This window comes from Diabrotica undecimpunctata, chromosome 7 (assembly GCF_040954645.1).
Source record: "Diabrotica undecimpunctata isolate CICGRU chromosome 7, icDiaUnde3, whole genome shotgun sequence".
NCBI lineage: Eukaryota > Metazoa > Arthropoda > Insecta > Coleoptera > Chrysomelidae > Diabrotica > Diabrotica undecimpunctata.
Window position 1 is genome coordinate 62,813,750 of NC_092809.1, and position 21,424 is coordinate 62,835,173.

The following is a 21,424-nucleotide window of genomic DNA, read 5'->3' on the forward strand; positions in this document are numbered from 1 at the left end:
CCATTTCCCGAGATAGTTTGTCTTATATTATTATATACAAACGTGAATATCTTGGGAGTAACCATTGTTTTCGTATCCTTTTTATGATACTGTCCATTTTTGTAGTCGTCCTTATATTTATATTGATATTTATTAATTAGTTAATCGTAATATTTATATTGTTATTTAGAAATAAGATACTATTTTATTAGTAATCTAACAATTCACTTTACTTTTATTCGATTTCTTCTTTTGTGCCTGTATAATTAAATTTTGTAAACAGTCTTTCAATATTGATATTGCTTCTCGCTTATGCTCTCTTATATAAAAAAGATAATAGACAATGCTGTTCGCATATCGCATACACCGTTCTTAATTCCAACATCTCTAATTTCATCATCTCGAGCTTTTCATTTATATCGAATTACTTAATCGATTACACTTTTTGGAATTTCAGTAGATGTGGTGGGTGTGATGTCATGCTGTCATGCTTCAAAGAATTTCATCATTTGTGCGGGTTAGGTCGCATAGGAAAAAAGTTTGTGTGACAATTCTCATATTATATTTAGTCCTAGATTTCAAGTCTTAAGAAAAATGTCTTATTCCATAGTAGAGAGAGGATCTCCGTTCGCGGCCGATTATAGAGTTTATATCGGTATGTAGTTTTATCACACTTATAATGTACTTGCACTTTGTACGATCCGGCTTTTTTCCTAAAGGCTACTAAAGTTTAAAGTATTGTATAGGAGTAAAATAATTCAATAATATAAATAGTAATAAATTATATAAATTATAAATTATTTTCATGTTTAATTCTTTGAAGTTCTAATAATAATAGTAGTTAATAACGTTTTCCCCCTTTTACATACCGCTTAATAAATTATATTTAATTTGAAATTAGCATTTTATCTAGCAGATATGATAATGCTAATTTTAATTGAATTTTATTATTTATTAGAAATTTATATTTATATTATTTATAAGGAATATTTTTATGAGTACTTTTATTTCTAATAAAGGCAATAATAAGTACATGAAAGTCATTCAAGGTTATTTGAGATTGAAAATTGTAAATACTACTCCTTAGCCTTGAACTTATTGATTTCATGCAATTTTCATTCTTAGGAGCGCATTATTAGTAGGAACTAGAAAGATTGTGAATGTGAGTGGTGTAATCCTAATCCTATGCACATATATGGCTAAGAAATTTATGATGTGATAGAGTAACACTTGAAGTATTAATCAATGAGATTGACATTGATTGATTAAAATCTGAATAAATTAGTCAACACCACAAAGGGAAAAAACCAAAGATAATAATAATTTTCATCAATAACAATTTATATAAACACTATTCTATAATTAGTAGTAACATTCATATACTTCCCATTCTCATTTCTTTTTAGAAGTTTGTTATCTAAAAATCTTGAAATCAGTTATATAAAACTAAACAAAATACAAATGAATTACATAGGGTAGTAAGAAAAGGAACGATTTACAGAACAAATACTTAAATAAAAATTTGTATACTAAAACAATTTTTAATTGAAGGTGATTACTTGGCAACATCGCACTTAACGAAGCTCTTAACGATAACTTTTCAACGAAATCATATTCCACTTATCAATTTTGCAGAGGCATACCAAAAAAAAATTATTTATATAAACACAATTACGTAAAAATTAAATCTAAGACTGAAATAATTATTTAATTATCATATATGTCTTTTGACAGGTATCTTATAGTTGTCTAACAAATTAAAGTAAAATTGTATTCTTATTAAAGAGTACCTAATACAGAACTTCAAAAACAGAAAACTTTGGAAAATACTTATTTTTTCATTAGGCTAAACAATCTGAAATTTTAACATACAATCTCTTCATTACACATCATTCTCTATTTATAGAATTGCTGTGTGCTGTAAACGTTATATTTGTTTTTTTAACTTAATTTGAAAGTTTCCTTATATTTATTTGTTTATATAAATATAAAAATATATTATGAAGTTCATATAAATTAAATTAAGTAAGCTAAACTATTATCATGTGAATGCATGTATAAACATTTGGAAAGTTTTCAACGGAACATAGGGATTTTCAATGCACTTACTACGATCTCCTGATGTGCAATTACCCAGTGTAAATTTCAATAAAACGTCGCGATGTTTTATAAATAATATGTTTGTTCCACTGGATTGCTGCTCTTTAGCGATTTGTAGTAGCAGTAGCGTATTCGGAAGGCGTACATTGACTGACAGTGTTGTATCATAGTCTACCGATTTTCTCTGTTTTTGTGCAGATAATAATGTTTTATTAATAACAATTTTGTTTGTGTTCATTAGGTATTATTTGAATTGGTTAATGTATAGTTTAATACATTTATTATTCCAAATATTGTTGATAATTTAAAATTTAAAAGGATGTATATGATATATCGAAATCTACAGATTTTTGCTGAAGGTATCTACCGATTTGGCAACAGTCCTAAGGAACTGCTTCTCATTATAACGCCATAAGCTGAAATTGAAGTAGTGTTTCTATCCATAAACCATGTATACAAACGAAGAAAAAGTACAAATTTTAAAATGGTATTTTGGGGGCAACGAACATGTATGCGATCTACCACGAGAGAAAATAATCAACGCAGTTCAGCAAAATAGGGAAATTGATGTTTGTAGTGTTGCTGAAACTAGCGATCCTTGTTCAAGCAAAAGTATTGCTGAAGAAGTTGACATGAATGATAGGACTGTCAGGAATATTTTGAAAGAGAATGGTTATCGTTGTTTCAAAATTTCAAACTTATATGTTTCATACTTTTAAAGTTTCAACAACTCAAGAGTTATTAGCCGAGGACAATTTCAAACGCATGGAATTTTGTGAACTGATGATGAATAAACAAAATGATAATGAACATTTTTTAAAAAACATTTTGTTTACTGATGAATCGACATTTTCGTTACATCGGAAACATAATCCTTCTATAGTACGATATTGGTCTCGGCATAATAAGCACTTGAGTATTCCAGTACGAACACAATATCCCTAAAAACTTAATGTTTGGACAGGTATTTTGGGGGACTATATCGTCGGTCCATTTTTTATTGATGGTAATTTAACAGGAAATAAATATTTAGAATTGTTGCAAAATCAAATTATTCCAGCAATTCAATTATTCCTGTCAACTTTGACGATATTTGGTTTCAGCAAGACGCTGTTTTGCTCACAATACACAAGCAGTTCAAAATTATTTAGAAACCATTTTTGGAAATAAATTAATTTCTTCTCGTGGTACGATCAAGTCCATCCATCCATCCAATGGCGCTACAGCCCAAATCGGGCCTTGGCCTCCTTCAACAGGCTTCTCCAACCATCTCTATTTACCGCTGTTCTTTTCCATGAACGCGTTCCCAGGCAGTTCCTGGCATCCTCATCGACTTCATCTTCCCATCTCTTTTTAGGTCTTCCAACAGGTCTTTTTCCCTGCATTCTTGCATTTAATAATTTTCTGGGGATTCTATTCTCATGCATGCGGACCACGTGCCCTGCCCATCGTAATCTCTGCAGTTTAGTATGTTGTGCTAGAGGTGGTTCGCTATATTGCTCGTATATTTCTCTATTGTACCTAATTCGCCAGTTGTTGTTTTCACTTATTGGGCCCAGGATCCTACGTAATATTTTTCTTTCAAAACACATCTAATGCATTGGCAGATTTCTGTGTCACCACCCATGTTTCGCAACCATAACTTACTATGGGCCTGATTATTGTTTTATAGACCCGGAGTTTTGTTTTCCGGTGTACGTCTCGCGATTTGAATATGTGGCCCATCGCGAAATAGGCTTTATTTGCCAGCACAAGCCTTCTATTTATTTCCGGTTCTTCTTCATTGCTTGCGACCAGATCCATTCCTAGGTATGTGAATCTATTTACATGTTCTATATCGTCAATAAAGTGTTGTTGCACCGGTCTATTTGATCTGGTTTGTATGAGTAGTTTTGTTTTATTTGTATTTATTGCTAGCCCTACTGCTTCTGCACTCTGTTTCAACTCAACGTAGGTTTCTTCCGCTGCATTCATTGTTCTGCTCATTATGTTTATGTCATCTGCGTATGCTGCTAATTGGGTAGACTTGTTTGTAAGTATGTTATTTCCGCTCACCGTCAACCGTCTAATTACATATTCCAGAACAAGATTAAAGAGCGTTGGAGCTTTGGTACGATCAAGTGGCCTCCCAGATCACCAGACTTATCCCCAAATGATTTTTTTCTTTGGGGATATTTAAAAGCAAGTGTTTATCGACATGGTTTTTAAGTACCCGAAATTTAGCGGAATTGAGGGACAAAATAATTCATCTTTGTGGAAGCATTAGACCGGAACTGCTCAGAGATATGAGAGTATCTTTGTACAACAGATTTGGTTTTTGCTCTGCAGAAAGAGGCGGAATATTTGAACCTCTATTACGTTGAATTTTTTTATAATATTATGTTATTTTTGGAATTCGTTTTTATTTTAATTTTTAGAAATCTACTTTTTTTTTTCATGCCAGTTTGGCAATAAAATATAACAATTTTTTTTAGTAAAATAATATTTTAATTCCATATCTACGTAAAATTCTAGGTTTTTGCCAAATTGGCATGTACATACCCTACCTATGTTCCGTTTTTACTGGCGGCTTTGCGAGATTTTATTATACGATGATAGTTTGCGTTTGGTAACGTGCGCACGTGCGCAGCAGTCGAAAAATATCGACTGGAGAGGGAGTCCAGTCGAACAAATAATTAATTATAAAACATCGCGACGGTATGTTGAAATTTACACTGGTTAATTGCAGATCAGCTAATCATTGTATAGTTATAAAATTACTATATTCCCGCGAAATAAATTCCAAATCTGTATAGTAGTGCATTTGTTTATTTCAGTAAATTCTTGAAATATGAAATGAAGATGGCACTAACTACTAAAGAGTTAATAGCTTTGTTAGAAGAAGACTCAGATTGTGAAAATGCTGACTCACTTTGTGGTTTATTTTCCGCCGAGATTAGATTAGAAAGTTTCTGATGTAGAAGACATTGATGGTAATATTTGTGAAGAATCAATAAAATCGGATATTGCAGGTACATATTAATACAAGTGATTGGGAATTTTGACGATTCTGATTATGATATTTCTCTGAACCACAGATAAAACGTCCAAAGAAAAAACGAGGCAAAATAGTAAATCCAAATTTGTCCCAAAAGTCTGATTGATATTTAGACAATATAAAAGCCAACCATGGAAGCAAGTCATATATTGAAGTTTTTTCACTCTTTTCTGATAAAAAAGTAATTGAGAACATTCTATATTTTACAAATATTTATGCATCGCAGAATAACCGTCACGATTTTGAAATGAATAACAATAGATTTAAAAAAAAAGCATATGTATAATATCTAGTTTACACTCTGCTTCAAGTTGATATGCATTGGTTAAAGGATGAGGATAAAGAAGTGCACATTATAAGAGAAAGCATGAGCCGACATGGATTTATATTTATAATTTATAATAGTGAAGAAATCGCTACATCAGTGTCAATTTTAGTACATGGACGTCAATCTAAATTTGCTTTACCAGATGAAACCTGATTCGACAATATTGGCCACATTGGCCAATATTGGATACAATATGTTCCTTTATTAAAAATTGTACTGTTTTCCTTGAAAATGAGAAAAAAAATCTTTTTGGTTGTAAATTAGTCTAAATTTATGTGTTTTTAATCCAATCTAATAAATTAATTGTCAAATTTCTCTTTGTATATTGAGCGGCCATTAATGGATTAATACTATATAAAGAATAAACTTGCCTTACATTTACTTTACTTACCTCAAAACTATTTTAAAGTTAATAATAAAGTCTATTTAATAAATATATTCCCAAGAAATAGAACACACTACGCCTATGCACATAAAATTTGGAACAAATAAACTAAAATATCATATTTCTCTCATTCCCATTCTTTCTAAGAACGTAAATATATATAGACCAGCATAATATTGATAAGTTTACCAATCTTTCAAACTATACAATGAACTTGTCTCACTATACACTAGTGAATCGCACCAATTTATATTGTTACGGGGGCAAATTTTATAAAACTTATCTTACTTTTATACTTATTTACATGGGCGAAGCATACACAATAAAAATGACCCCAGTAAGAATTTACTGCTGACATTTTACATGGTTGCCGCTACTGTTTAGTTCAATTTGTAGATTAGTCACCTTTAATTGAAAATTGTCTGACTATAGAACTTAACATTCAATAAGGAAGGATTATGAAGATCTCAGATGAGATGGAGTGATGAAAGGAACATGCTGGAACAAAGTGAATGCTAACAACACTGGATAAAAACCAATAAAAAGATTGATGGATGACTATGTTCAAAAATAGATAATAATTAGAATAGGATTCAATAGATTCATAAATATACAATACCATTAATTATTACTCATTTAAAATATCAGTAATATCATGGGTTACAAAATTGCATAATGTATGTGATTAGATCATTCTATAAATGTTTTGACTTAAAAAACAGTATTATTTTGATTACAGAAGATCAAAATGGTCCCATCTCACCTCTTCATGACATTCCATTGTTAGTGGATGGCAACCCTAAGGTTTTCAATATGGTTGTAGAAGTTCCCAGGTGGACAAATGCAAAAATGGAGGTATGTAGTATAAAGTGTTAAAAGTGAGATATTGAAATATAACTGAAAGATCATAAATAGCATGTATGTCTATATATTAAGAAACCAACGGTTCCTGGCTTGTGTGAACTTGTTTGCACTTATTTAATCATTGCTTCCTTTTCTTGATTTGGCATTTTTATAATTAAAGAAAAGCTTGTTTTCAGACATATATTAACCTGAAGCGACCTTCACATTTATTGCAATATCCAGTGAATATCTATAAATTTTTTTAATTATAAGTTTTATAAAATCTCCCTCTAAATCCCTTTTTAGCCATATATTATTTTTTACATCTATAAGTTCAAGCGGGTGTATTTGAAATGTATTTTCAAACAGAAAGGCAAAAGTTTACCAAACAAATTAAACAAAAAATCACTACTTTTGAGACTAAAAATAAACTTCAAAATCTGATTTTGTATCATCAATTTCTTTAATATATAATGGCTTAAAAAGTGTACTAAACATTTCTGTTTTTTTTTTTGTAAATTATTATCATGATATTATGGTAATGATATTTCAACAAATTTCAAATCAAAAACCTATTTTTGTTCAGATAACGATGAAAGAAATTCTTAACCCAATCAAACAAGATATCAAGAAAGGCAAACCTAGGTTCGTTTCAAATTGTTTCCCTCATCATGGGTATATTTGGAACTATGGTGCTCTACCCCAAACTTGGGAAAATCCTGAACATCTTGATGATGGCACAGGTTGCAAAGGTGACAACGATCCCATTGATGTCATAGAAATTGGTTACAGAGTTGCAAAACGTGGGGAAATCTTGAATGTAAAGATTTTAGGAACTCTTGCTTTAATTGACGAAGGTAAGTCTTTAATATATGCATGTTTATATTTATTTTTGAAATTAGATTGTGGATAATAAAATAAAACACAGTATTTAACAATGAAATCATTCAATATGTTGCTTTACTATGATAATCAATATTGGTATAGTCAGTAAGGAATTAGACTAGAAAATCTCTCTGCTAGAGAATAAGATACCAAAAATTTGTAATAATTTAACTGTAAATATATAAATTTTTCACATTATCTGATCGGAAGACTACAAATAGATTTTAAGATAGATGTTTATCACTTACTGGATTTGTATAAAAATTTAATAATTTATTTTTTTATTGCGTAAACCAAAAATTGTGATGAGAGCGCAAAAATATGCATTACAACTCATTCTGCTAAGCAAAATTCAAGAATATGGGAAACGAAGCTTAAAGATTTGTTTAATGCTTATAAAAGCAGACTTTACTATTCAGCAATTCCAAATCTTTTGCCTGCAGTACATTGTGCTGCATGCAGTACATTGTGCTGCAATATACTTGCCAACCATTCAGTGAATCTGCTAGTTATAGGCAGCAACAAACTAAATCCGCTATTCCTAAGGAACACATGTAGGTAAACTGTCAGTAGGATAATCCTTCATCATTCCAGTGTTTAAGCTTCACTCATCTTTTCAAGGCTCAACATGTTCTTAGTTGCTCTAGAGACTGAAAAGAATGTTTTTATTAGGTTATGCATCTGCAGGTCAGTCTTTGAAGCCTGTAGGGATTTATCATTAATTTGAATGGATTTACCATCCAAAACACATCTCCACTGGATCGAAATACAGATTTGATAAGAAAGAATGATGAGCAATTCGGATTTGGCATTGAAAGTTATGTGGGGAAATTATGAAATCAGAAATTTTTGTTTCCCATTTCTGAGAAATATATAGGGTATACAGAACAAAGATACATATTAATGCAATTAATATATAGGGGAAAAATTTACACATATTTTCTAACTGATTCACATAGTTTATTTCAATGTATAATTATTTGTAAAAAGTTGACATCATCACTTCTTTCTTTTTTTGTATAACTTTTTTTGTCTTTTTGTTCATTAATTTGTTCATTTTTATTTGCTTGTCTATCATACCTTCTATGGATCTTATTTCGACCATATTTTTTATAATTTAACAATACTTTCTTCTTGGGAAAGTGCTAGTCTGGTTCTTTTGGACCATGACCCTGATGTTGCACTGCAAGCTGTCAAACTCTGTTCCCTTAACCATCGTGGAATGGTACAAACATTAATTCTTGGTCCTTGAGCTTGCTAAAGCATGTAGCATTTTCTCCGTTTGTACTTTTGGTTCCCAGTGATCTGGTCGGAAGAAATCGTTGATAAGTTCTTTGCACAATTGAATAACTAACATGAGTAAAATTCATATTACATTTCTCTGCTCTTATGAGAAATTTATGGTGATAGCAATTGTGTTAATTTGTTAATTCCCTTTAGAGGCTCGGTCTGGCTTCATGTACACATTATGATAATGTATACTAACACACAGTATATACATAATGTTAGATTATTTTAAATTTATAATTGTAAATATCGCGTAAATTGTATATTGTATGTATTAAATAAAAATATCTTAAGCATTTGGTAATATCTGCTGTCTACTTAAATAATATTAAAATATGATTTTATCATTTAAATTCTTTCACAGTTGAAGTAATGTAAAGGTCAAGTAAACAAAACAGATTAGCCAGCCTAGAATAGTCCTTTACATTTTTATTAGAATTGTTCAATGAAGTGTGATTTAAAAACCAATGAAGTATTACTATTTTTTTAAAAAAACTTTTCGCAATTGCATACATATTGTCTCCTTTTATAAGCTTTATATAAAATTTAGAAAGAGCAAAGTCTTCATTTACTTTATTTTGTGCTATTTTTTACTATTATATTAGTAAATAATTTAATAAATGTTGAAGAAGTAGAAGAAGTTTTTTTATTCAAAAATAGGGAAAGACCTAATATACACAAAAATAATCAATTTATGACATTAATACATACTACCCAACTATTGGTGCTTTTAATATGGTCCATTAATTTGCTTTTAAACATTTATACAGATGAACACAAAAACATCAACATCAAAGCCATCAAAAAAATGTAATTAATAACACATACAACTATTCACTACAAATGAAAAACATCATGAATCACAACTATAAACAATGATGTACAAAAAATGTATGTAATAGTATACTATAAAAACCAGGAGTTAAATACCATATTATAACAAACAAAGCAGTGTTTCGCGACAGCTAATTTCAAAGCACTCCAGCAAATCCATCGCTACTTTACAACTTGTTATTGGCAACGTTGCAATGCCGGCTTCAGTAGACCGATCTACATTGGGCCGATCGCAGCAAAGATTTAAATTTATCAGCAGCACTGTCACAAAATTTAAGTAATTCTGTATTTACTTAGCCTTCTTATGTATGGATAAATATTTATTACATATAAATATATGCAGACGTGCCCTCTCATGCACTTTGTGATTGATTAGAGATTTTGCTTTGGAATGGGGTGGAAAAGGCAATCATTTTTTGATACTCATAGAGAAAGAATGTATATTGACCCGCACTCTGTAATTAGCTAACTATAATAGCTAAAAATTGATTTAAAGTTAATTAGTGATAGTAAAAAAAGAAATAGCAAGGAAAAAACAAAAATAGGAAGCTGAAATGTCGTTTGAAAGCGGCGATGCTCGATTTCTGAAGAAATGGAAATAGAGGACAACAGATAATGGAAAAAAGTAAGAAGAAAAAGTAACGACGTCTTAGAGCATTGCATTTAGCAAACCCAACAAGGTACACAGGGGAGGTACTGGGTTCTCGGGATAAAAGCAAGTTTCATATTGAATCCCAATTGAAACAAGGTACACAACTATCCCAACAACAAATTCAAAACATAATATTAGCTCCACATTCTTCTGAAAACCCAATAAACTAGAAGTGTGTTGTTTTGCAACAAAACACAAAAACCTCACAAAGCGGTTTGTAAATCTATATATTGATACTACCCCAGTATTCACCTGAAATCAACTATTTATACTCATGTTCAATCTGGAAAATCCAAACAATGACTCACCAACTATGCCACAAGAAGTTCGCACAATATTTCAAGATAATGGCTCATAAAGTAAGGTTTCTTTATTCAAATGTCAACAGTTTTTAACCAAAGAAATACTTAATATACAACTATGTATATACAAATGAAAATGAAAACTGTTCAATCCAGAAAATCATTGAAAATGTGTAAAAAAAACGGGTGTGGCAGTCCAGTGGGACTGCCGGTGGAAGTTACACTTCTATACCCGCATTCGCCGTTACAAATTTATTTGGGAGTCAATCTGCACAATCATTATATATGTAATTCTATGGGTAAGACATAGCAGAAAGAGAAACAGAATTAATAACAACTTACTAACAATGAAGGATTGAAGCAATATTTTGATGAAAATTTTTATTTTCATGTATGTATGAAAGGAGTTGACTGCAAACATTTTTTTACACATACTCTGCAGTAAAATTCATTGTTTATTTTGTTATTAATATAATAATACAATACAAATTAAACTGCAATATTCATAAGTATTTAAAAATGACAATAATATACATAAAAAAATACACTACAATACAGTGCAACATAATTCTATATAATAATACAATACAAATTAAAATGCAATATCCATAAGTATTTAAAAATGACAATAATGTAATAATATTAATAAAAAAAGTCCTCCCCGACTGGGAATCGAACCCCGGTCTCCCGCGTGACAGGCGGGGATACTGACTACTATACTACCGAGGACATGACACAAATGTATTTCAAAATTGACAGTTCTGGATCATACAGTGATTTATTAAGATTATTATTTTGAAATACAAAAGCCTAAAACATTTAATAAATAATACAAAACATATCACATAAATAATAATATTAATAAATATTTTATTATATGTATAATATTATATGTATATATATATATATATATATATCTTTATATAATATATATAATATTAAATTATATATATATATATATATATATATATATATATATATATATATATATATATATAAAAAGAACATTTTTATATTCGAGAGAGGAAGAGAGAGAAAATATATCTTCTGTCTCTCTCTTACTCATTATCTTACATATGTAATGATTTCACAGATTCACTCCCATACAAATTTCCAACGTGGAGCGTGCGTATAGAAGTATAACTTCAAAAACCCTCCAAAAATAAACAACCCCCTCAATAGCTACACCCACGTTTCATTCTCCTTCAAAGACTCTAAATTATTCATTAATTATTGGCGATTTTAATCCAAAGTCAAGTCCCTCACGCCAAATGAAGCAAATCAAATGTTTCCTTCAAAATTGTAATTTTTGTCAAATACCTACAGCTCCTACGTTTATCATGGCAGGTAACCCAAGCATAACTCGAGATATATTAACATGTTCTAAAATTATTATAAATAATATCATACCCGTAACTCCAGATCTGGGCAGTGATCATCTGGCTCTGCAATTTGATTTTATTCTACAGCTTGATCCTAATCGTAATAATCACTGCCTAACATAGCAAAATGTAAATAGTAGAATGAAGGAATTTTTAAACGTAAAACATGAAATTTGTCCAAATTATCTCAATCTGTCCCTGGAATGTAACCTTTCTTTTGAGTCAATAACGTGTGATATTGTGCCCCTGTAATTCGAAGAACTCTACTTCATGTGTCACCAACATAGACCACAAATTTAGATTCATCACTCCAAATAACTGAATCCCGGAATGTAAAAATACAGTAAGTATTTTCACGTTAATATAATAATTATTATATTAACGTGGAAATACTTAATTTTAGGTTTTTATCCGATGATGGTCTGATAAGACGGAAATTTTGAATGTTTAAATATATAAGTACCATTATAAATTTAGAAGTGTAACATTGTAAATTATTTATAAATTTCGTACATCAGCTTATAAATTGATCTCAGGTAACTGATCTTTCAAAAGTCAGGAAATTCATTGAGTATAGAAAAATATACAAAGGTGTTGACGATTAAAGGATGATGATTGTTTTTTAAAGATTTCAACTTTGTTATCAAGCATCTTTTGAGTTTCCTACTTATATTTATTTTGTCACCGATTAGTGCCATTTTTTTTTAGTTTCAAAAATGTTTTTTAACCAATAATTGATATATATATATAAATATATATATATATATATATATATATATATATATATATATATATATATATATATATATATATATACAGTAGACTCCCTCTATAACGAGAACTGAAATGGCAGACTAATTACCTTGTTATAAGCGGATCTCGTTATATCCAACAACAATAATACTGTGCATACATATGAATATGTAGTTTTCTAAAACATTAACTTTCTATAGTGAAGCCATTCGGAGCAATATAAGATGCTAATACATATTGTTTGAATGGCGTTTTTAAAACAAAGTTGTTTACTTTTATTGTCAATGAAACGCATTAAAACAAAAAAGAGTTGTTTACTTTTACTGTCAATGATATACGTTAAAACAAAAATCTGTATTCTTTAAATATGTATAAAGCGTATAAAGTTATTTTGTCATTTTTGGGCTGCTTTAAATTGTCCAGTATTCTATCTATCATATTTTCTAAAGATGTGAAACAGTTTTATGCTTCTTCATTTGCGTTTTGTCCTTGGATAAAGTTTCTGACAACCTTTAAAACACTTTCCACATCTTGTCTATTAGGACCCATATTATTAGGTGTGAATGGTCAACCCCGTACAATGACACTTGTGAATCATAAATTTTACATTTCCGACTAAGAATCATAAATTAAATTGTAAGAAGTTTATTGCGGGCGGCCCGCAGTTAAAAAGGGTATTTATTTATAGCTACGGCCGGGCCAAAACGTAAAAAACACGTTTTTCAATCTTATTTTTTCTCGTTATAAGCAAATTTACCTCGCTATAGAGGGTTATAGTTCAATAGAAATTTCACGGGACATCTAATGTACCTCGTTATAAGCGAAACCTCGTAATAACCGTGTTCGTTATAGAGGGAGTATACTGTATTATAATTCATTTTTTAGGTGAAACTGATTGGAAACTTATTGCCATTGATGTAAACGATCCATTGGCAGATCAAATCAATGATATTCCAGACGTAGAAAAACATTTCCCAGGACTTTTAAAAGCTTCTGTGGAATGGTTCAAAATATACAAGATTCCAGACGGCAAGCCAGAAAATCAATTTGCTTTTAACGGAGAAGCTAAACCAGCTGCATTTGCACATAAGATTGTAGATGAGGTAAAACTACATATTTATAGTTAGTAATGATAAAATGTTAAAATTTGAAGAGTATATTACATCATAAACAGTGAGAAAGGAGCAGATTTGAAAAACCTTTTTAAATAGCAATTAATTATTACCAGACAGTTCATTGGAATTTTCATGAGTTGTAACACGAGCAAACAAACCATCTGAATCTCACCAAAGACTTAATGTTATTACTTCATTTATAGGCACTTTCATTGGTGTTTTCTTTTTGTGTTTTCGATTACATCTTTTATTTTGGATAGTTTTCTAACTTCTACCTATTTACTACGATTGTGTCAGATTGTTTCGGTCCCAATTCTTATTATGCAAGAGATTTTTGATCAAATATCCATTAATATTTAGTATTAAATGATAATTTTAAGTGTATAGGTTTTATATTTATTTAATATATAAATATATTAAATTATTTCTTTTTTCTATTAGGTACATAAATTCTGGAAAGGTCTTGTTGGAAAAGAAGTAGACGCCAAAGGAATTTCATGGTAAGCTATAGCTACAAAATAATCTTTAATTTCTTTTGAAATATTTCATAATACTAAGTTTTTTGTATTTAATAATTAATTGATTATATTTTCAGTGTAAATACAACACTAGAAGGAAACTCGTTTAATATTAGCTACAATGACGCAAAGAAGTTATCGAAAAGACTCCAGAATATGGCCCAGCACAACCTATTGACCCAATTGGTAAGTGACAAATTTTACATTTGCCTTTTTGGTTATATATGAATTTATAAGAATCCCAAAAACATAGGAACAACAACTAATGAAGAAAAAGCTGGATAGAATGAATTAAATTTTAAAATCGAAGGAGACTTAGAAAAGAACTGGATAGACTCACAGTTATCGACGACGTCTTAGAACCTTAAGTCCCCAGATAATGCTCTAAATCCCAAAAAGCATGCAAAGCACTCTTAAATAATTTGAAAGTATCCAATAATGATGACACTTGAAACACATGTAGGAAGATTTTTACTAAATCAATACCTATAGAATATGTTAGAAAACTTCATATATTTGGGAAGGATCGTTCACATTCAATGGGACATGTCGACAAGATAAAAGCCAGAATTGAGAAGTAAGGTCAGGTTTAATCACTGAGAATTTAGACCTGAGAGGTCATGTTTAATCACTGTTTTATCACAAAATAAAACACACATCTAACAAGAAGTTTTCACTGCCACTAAAAATCAGCTTGGACTATGACAGAACTAATGAAAAGATATCTTCCTTCGAACTCTGATTTTATCGATGAATTCTCAAACTATTTTGAACAGTACACATTACAGAACCAGGTTCCGTGATCGATGACGACATGAGAAATATGGAAATACGTGCCTGGCGAAGGAAGGCGATGGATAAGGATGACTGGAGAGAAAGTCTTGAGGAGGCTAGGACCCACAGAGGGTTGTAAAGCCAGCATGACGATAATCACATTACTAATGATGAAATGTGACAAACAATTGTCATGCAATAAGAAACTACATTCCTAGTGAAGAAGAGAAAGTTGGAATACCTTGGTCATCTGATGAGACATAACAAATATCGCCTCCAGCAACTTATCATTCAAGGAGTGATGGATGCCACAAGAGGTTCATGGAGAAGATTTTAATCAATGGACAAAATGATTCATCGAGTGTAGAACAAGAAAGGATTTAGGGCAAAGACCATCCACTAACAAGATTGGGAAGCATGAAAAATATTACGGGACACCTAAAGGCAGAGATAAAGAATAATATTAGTAATGTAATACTTTTCTTGTTAGAAGGTTAATTAATTGTCTGAGAACAATAGCACATTACATGATAGATATTTTCGTACTACTTGCTCACGTAATGTGGCTATTATTCTCCTGAGCTAGAGACATCTAACTAGAGATGCAATAAACATATTGCACATTCTCAATCATCATCTTCAAAAGGGGATTTCCTCTTATAAAGATCTTTTACACTATTTTAATTCAGTAGATGGAGGCCTTTGAAATGTGGATCTACCGGAGAATACTCAAAATTTCATGGACATCGCATACCTCAAACGAAGAAGTGCTGCATAGAATAGGCAAGGAAAGAGAACTTTTTAACACAGTAAAAGTTAGAAAAACATCATACCTAGGCCACATACTGAGAAATAATAAGTACCAATATGCCCAACTTATAGTGAAAGGAAAAATCGAGGGAAAGAGAGGCCTAGGAAGGAAAAGACTATCGTGGCTCAGAAACATCCGACAATGGACAGGGCTAAATTTTGAACAGCTAATAAGAACAGCTGAAGATAGATAAGAGTTTAAAATTGTAGTAGCCAACCTCCATTGAGGAGAGGGCACTTTAAGAAGAAGAAGAAGAATTCAGTAGAATTATTATTTAGATGTAATTTTATAAAATTATTATTTTTCTTTTAATTTTTGAAGGATCTAATTAATTTTGAATTTGCTCATAGTTATTTTCAAGGAGTGAATAGTTGAGGAAGGCATTGTATTGCTTAAAAGAGTTCAGGAAATGAGAATGAGTTAGTTACGCTACCACTAGTTGCAAGAATGAGAATAAAACTAAAGAGAATTAACACCACAGACCCCAAAAAAGCATTTGATCTCAATAAACTACGAAACACAGAAGAGAACAAATGATAAATGAAATCAACGAAGTACTGACAATAATAGAACCCATAAAAAACTACAAACAGATAACATCAATGAAAATTGAACAGATTTTAAAACACCGTTAATGGCATCATGTAAAAAACACCTCCTTATAAGTAAAAAATGTAAAAAGAGTGGATGACAGATGAGATATTGAACTTAATGGACGAATGAAGAAAACATAAAAACAAAGACAAAAAAGTACAAAGATATACAGAAAGAAATCCGCTGAAAAATATATACAGCTAAGGAAATCTATGGAGAAAAATGCGAAGACATCGAACAACTACACAATAAACATAACAGCGTTAACGCACATAGAAAAATTAAGGAATTGGTGAAGAGTCAAAGTAACAGATACTACATATTAATGAACGAAAGTGGAAAACATTATTATGGACACAGAAGAAAAATTAATAGTATGGAAAGACTTGCATAGAACAACTGTTTAACGATAAAAGCGACAATATAGATAATGAATACAGAAACGGTCAGACAGGATCAGAAATAACAAGAGATGAAGTAGAAAACACAATTAAAGAAATTATTAAACTCATTTAAGATAACAACTTAAAAGTTGTGGAGCTATCTGCAGCAATTACACATCTTTTATCATACTGAAAGAATGGCTATTGACAATAGTAATAACCAATAAGAAGAATGATTTGATAACTCCCCATTTGATGTTTATGTTGTGGTTTGAGTGGTAATTTAAAATGTTACAATGCTAACAAAAGTTTTAACAAAACATGATTACCCAATGGGGATCCCAAGATTAACCAGTGGTAAAACCTGCTAACAAAGTTTTTAATAAATAATGATTACCCATTCTTATTTATAAATAAGCAATTTCACAATATTGAAGAAAGAAAACAACAAAACACCATAATCAATCTAGAAACGCTCACAAAAAGAACAATATTAAAAAAACCAATACAGTCAGATCTATTCTGTCCAAAGTCAAACCTAAAAACACAAAAGAGAGATCAAAGAACTGTATCTGTAAAATATCCTGTGAATGCAATAATTTTTATGTGGCTCGTCTATTCTGACATTAAGTGTCAGAATAGACGAGCATGAAACATACATCAAAACCAGAGACTTTGACAAATCACAAATATGCAAACATGCATGTGACTATGAACACAGAGTACAATGGAAAGATGCATTAATAGTCATGAAAGAAACATGACATAAAAAAAAAGAAAAATCAAAGTAGCTCTCATCTTAATTAATGAAAAAAATGTGTAGCAAACACATCAGCAGAATGTAGCAGGCTCTTCTTACCAATATTTTCAACTGTACTAAATATAGTTGACACAGCCATAAAGAAAATCTCAAGTATTTCGGCTCCTACAGTACTATCAAACTTTTAGGCTGTATTTTAAATTTTATAGTTCAGTCCAAAATTAAGTTGTTATTAAAATAGATTAGGCTTTTTATCTTAAATGTCTTTCCTTTTGTTTTTGTACCTACCTTACTGTGGTCTACCTAATACCGTTATCCAAAACCGTAAGCTTCTTTCATTGATGTTTTTAGGCTGAGAAGTTAAATCTTTTGTATATGGTAAATAGTTTATCAGACTTATGGTCATCTGGCACAAAATAAAATAACAAGAACTAACTATGTAAATTTCAAAAATAAAAGTCTAAGAGTAAGTAAAAGGGGCATCCTCTGCGATGGCATTCTCTTCGGTTACCTGGTCATGCTGCTGCTGATTTCCTGGAAGTCTGCTTATGTAGGTACTATTTTCGGTAAAGTGCCTACTTCCCTGCTTGGCTGTCTTCAGCAGCCATCTGATTTGATGATTTTATGTTCAGTCAGTCTATGTTTCTCTAATTTAACCGCTGCACCCTGTTTTTGGTGAGAATATCTCTGATCTTTAGGAGTTTTGTGACTTGGTGATAAAAGTTCATGGTTCTCTTCACGGCCACCTTACTCAGTGGTGTGTACTGGAGCCTATCTTAAATGGTTGCTCTTGTTATCCTGTCATTCCATGGAGATCCTTTGATAAGCCTGTAGCACGCTGTCTATGATCTTACGAGCTTCTTCCAGTTGGTTTCTACCATGGAATTCCATATTGAAATCACCGCTGTAACGTAGGTCAAGTATAACTGAATCTTCTTGGCTTATGATGGCTGGTCCTAAAGATGTAGGGTTGGATCAGTCTCTTTGTCTATGATGACATCTTTTCCTTGGATTCTGTTTTCTCTTATTTCTATTTCTTTTGTGCCTGATGGGACCTTCGTTGGTGTTGGGTATATTGCTGTGTGGTCTGCATATAGGGCTGTGTTCTGGCATCAGTAGGCAGATCTGAAACAAATATGTTATATAATAACGGTAAACATCCTAGACATATTTTGGTCTGCTGAAACCTGAAAAGTTTTGTTAGTTACAATATTTGTCAAATTTGTCGTCACATTACCTAAGTATTGTGGCAGTCTTTCTCTTTCCATCTTGAAGGTTAGGGCTTTTTCCAAACCTTGTCGCCGTCTTTTTCTATGTACAATATGGCCAGTTCTGTTCTTTTGTTCATGTTGATGCCCCTTTTTATTTCACTTGTAACTCTTTCTAATTGTAGTTCGCAATTTCTTCTTTTTTTAATCTCATTGGTTTACTTTGATGACTTTTTTCTCTCTCTGCATGATTGTACAGTCTCTCCAATATTTTTCCTGAGGTTCTAGTAGATATATAGGCCTGTAGCTTTATGGTATTCTTCCATCTTTCCTTGGTTTTAGTAATGATATAATTTTTACATGTTACCAGTTGTTTGGTAAGTATGCATTCTTCAGGCAATAGAATAGCTGCACAATTGCTTTGGTAGTTACTTAGATGGTATGTTGTGGATATCTTGCATTCCTTGTGCTCTTCTTCCTTTTAGTTTTCTTCTTATACTCTTATACTTCTTATACTCTTATTATCTTACCACTTCTTCTTAGCAGACTTAGACTGGCTTCTTCTTTACTGATTGGTTTCTGTCCGTTTGTAATTGTGTTTTACTACTTCAATGGTTTGTCTGTATGTTTCTGCTAGTTTTCTTGCAATTAGATCCACTTTTCTCTGTGTTTCTTCATTGGCCGTGATTGTTGGTATTTTTTTTACTCTTCTTTTCGATTTTAACATTTTTCAAATGTTTCCTTGATTTTCTTCTGCTCTTTGTATGATGTTATGCCATGCTTTATTTCCTTAGTTCTTTGGTAGGCTCTTCTTGTTCTGTTTCTTTCTTTTATTAACTCTTTCAGTTCTTCTGGTACTAATAGACTTCTGTTGTTGGTCTTTCCTTTTGATATGTTATTCTGCATTGCCTGTAATTTCCATCTCCTTTCTTCTTTCCATTTCTTTCTTTCAACCGGTTCGATTCTAGAAAGGTCCACTCTTGATGTCATTGTTCCAGTTACTGGTGTGTTCTCTGAGCCGATTTCGGAGTGTGTTATCCTGTATTCTTCCATTACAACTCCTTTGGTGATGAAGAGGTCCAGTGTTGAATGATTCATCCTTGGATTGAGGCTGTAAATAGAAAATATGTTAGTACATTACCAATTTTAATTCCTACATTTTCCGTCTGTACTGTGTTGAATACCACCTGGTTCCATTCGAAAATATTCTTGACATAGATTGGCTCTCCTCTGTGTTTACCCTGTTGTTGTATACTTTTAAATACACAAACTTTCGTAAACTAATATACTGTTTGTTTCAGTTCATAAAATATACTTTGTTGAACGTTCATACCAAAGCAAGCTTTAATTTAGTAGGTTAGTTGTTAGTTGAAAGAAAATATTTCCAATAAAAATTAAGATAATTATTTCTTTTTGTTTCAGTCGACAAATGGCACTATGTTCATCTAAAGTAAACAAATGGAACACAACTGAATCATGTTGCATTTAGGTTATGGATGGAGATAGGCACACAACTTTCCTATGTTTTATTAAATAAATAGTTAAGAAAATATGTCAGTTTTTTTTATTTTTAATAATTTATGCGAGATATTTTATTGACCTACATTATAATTAAAATATCAACGTTTAAATGGGATGGCCATGACTATCCTAAAAACTTCAACATACGACAGAAATCAAAAGATTGTTGAAGTCTTGAGGAGAATGATCCTGTGTACAAAACATACTTGAATCGCTTATTTATGAAAGGCCTCATGTCACTTTTTTTTCAAATTTTCGTTTAACTCAGAAAATGATAACCCATACGTTCGCACATGGTTTGCTCATGAAAAGCCTTTTGTCTTGTTATTCCTTTACTAGATATTTTAGTTTAAAATTACTCTTTATTTATGAAAGGCCTCATGTCATTGACCTAAACTGTTAAATAATAATAAAATAAAATATTGTTCTTCAGTTTTTGTTAAAGTGATTCAACTTACGTTTTGAAATAATGTCGGAGAGTAAAAGTGTTGTTGAAATAGAAGCAGATAGCAAGAAGCGAAAAAGATGTGTTCGTTACCCTGAAGAATATACGGTTAATCGGATTAAGAAAGCTATATGTCGTGGTGAAGAATATATAAATTACAGAAGAAATATTGTCAAACCACGCACAACAGGATTACCAAAAGAACACTACCTGTCATTCCCACTGAAAACAAGTTACTATTCGTCTAAGGAAGTAAAATACTTAGATGCTAAGCTGGACATAAAAAAATGTTCAATTCTCTCCAAGAGACATATAACGAGTTGAACGTGAAGTATAATTTTAACTATAAACTTTTCAAAGAACATTTCAATTATAGATTTGGCAGGCCCCAAATTGACACTTTTGTTGTGAATTGTGAATGTGAACTGCTAAATACTGAATGAATAAAACATCCTCTGTTGAATGAAGCAGCCAAACGAAATGCAGTTGCGCAGCTACTTGTGTATAAGAGGCGTAGCAAAAAGTTTG

The 21,424-nt window shown here is 31.1% G+C and overlaps 1 protein-coding gene across 1 annotated transcript; it reads left to right on the forward strand.

Annotated features, from left to right (window-relative positions):
• The first annotated feature begins 439 nt into the window (after nucleotides 1-439).
• Nucleotides 440-20,482, forward strand: Nurf-38 (Inorganic pyrophosphatase Nurf-38). The gene is made up of 8 exons (XM_072537467.1): nucleotides 440-634; nucleotides 6,569-6,684; nucleotides 7,259-7,529; nucleotides 13,653-13,870; nucleotides 14,324-14,382; nucleotides 14,478-14,586; nucleotides 20,232-20,286; nucleotides 20,353-20,482. The coding sequence occupies exons 1-8, from the start codon at nucleotides 574-576 to the stop codon at nucleotides 20,382-20,384; spliced, it is 921 nt and encodes a 306-aa protein (XP_072393568.1). The 5' UTR covers nucleotides 440-573; the 3' UTR covers nucleotides 20,385-20,482.
• Nucleotides 20,483-21,424: the final 942 nt, after the last annotated feature.

Coding starts and splice junctions, on each gene's coding strand:
- Nurf-38 (XM_072537467.1), top strand. CDS start 574: ATGTCTTATTCCATAGTAGAGAGAGGATCTCCGTTCGCGGCCGATTAT. Junction 6,685..7,258: donor GGACAAATGCAAAAATGGAG/GTATGTAGTATA, acceptor ATTTTTGTTCAG/ATAACGATGAAAGAAATTCT. Junction 20,287..20,352: donor AGCAAGCTTTAATTTAGTAG/GTTAGTTGTTAG, acceptor TTTTTGTTTCAG/TCGACAAATGGCACTATGTT.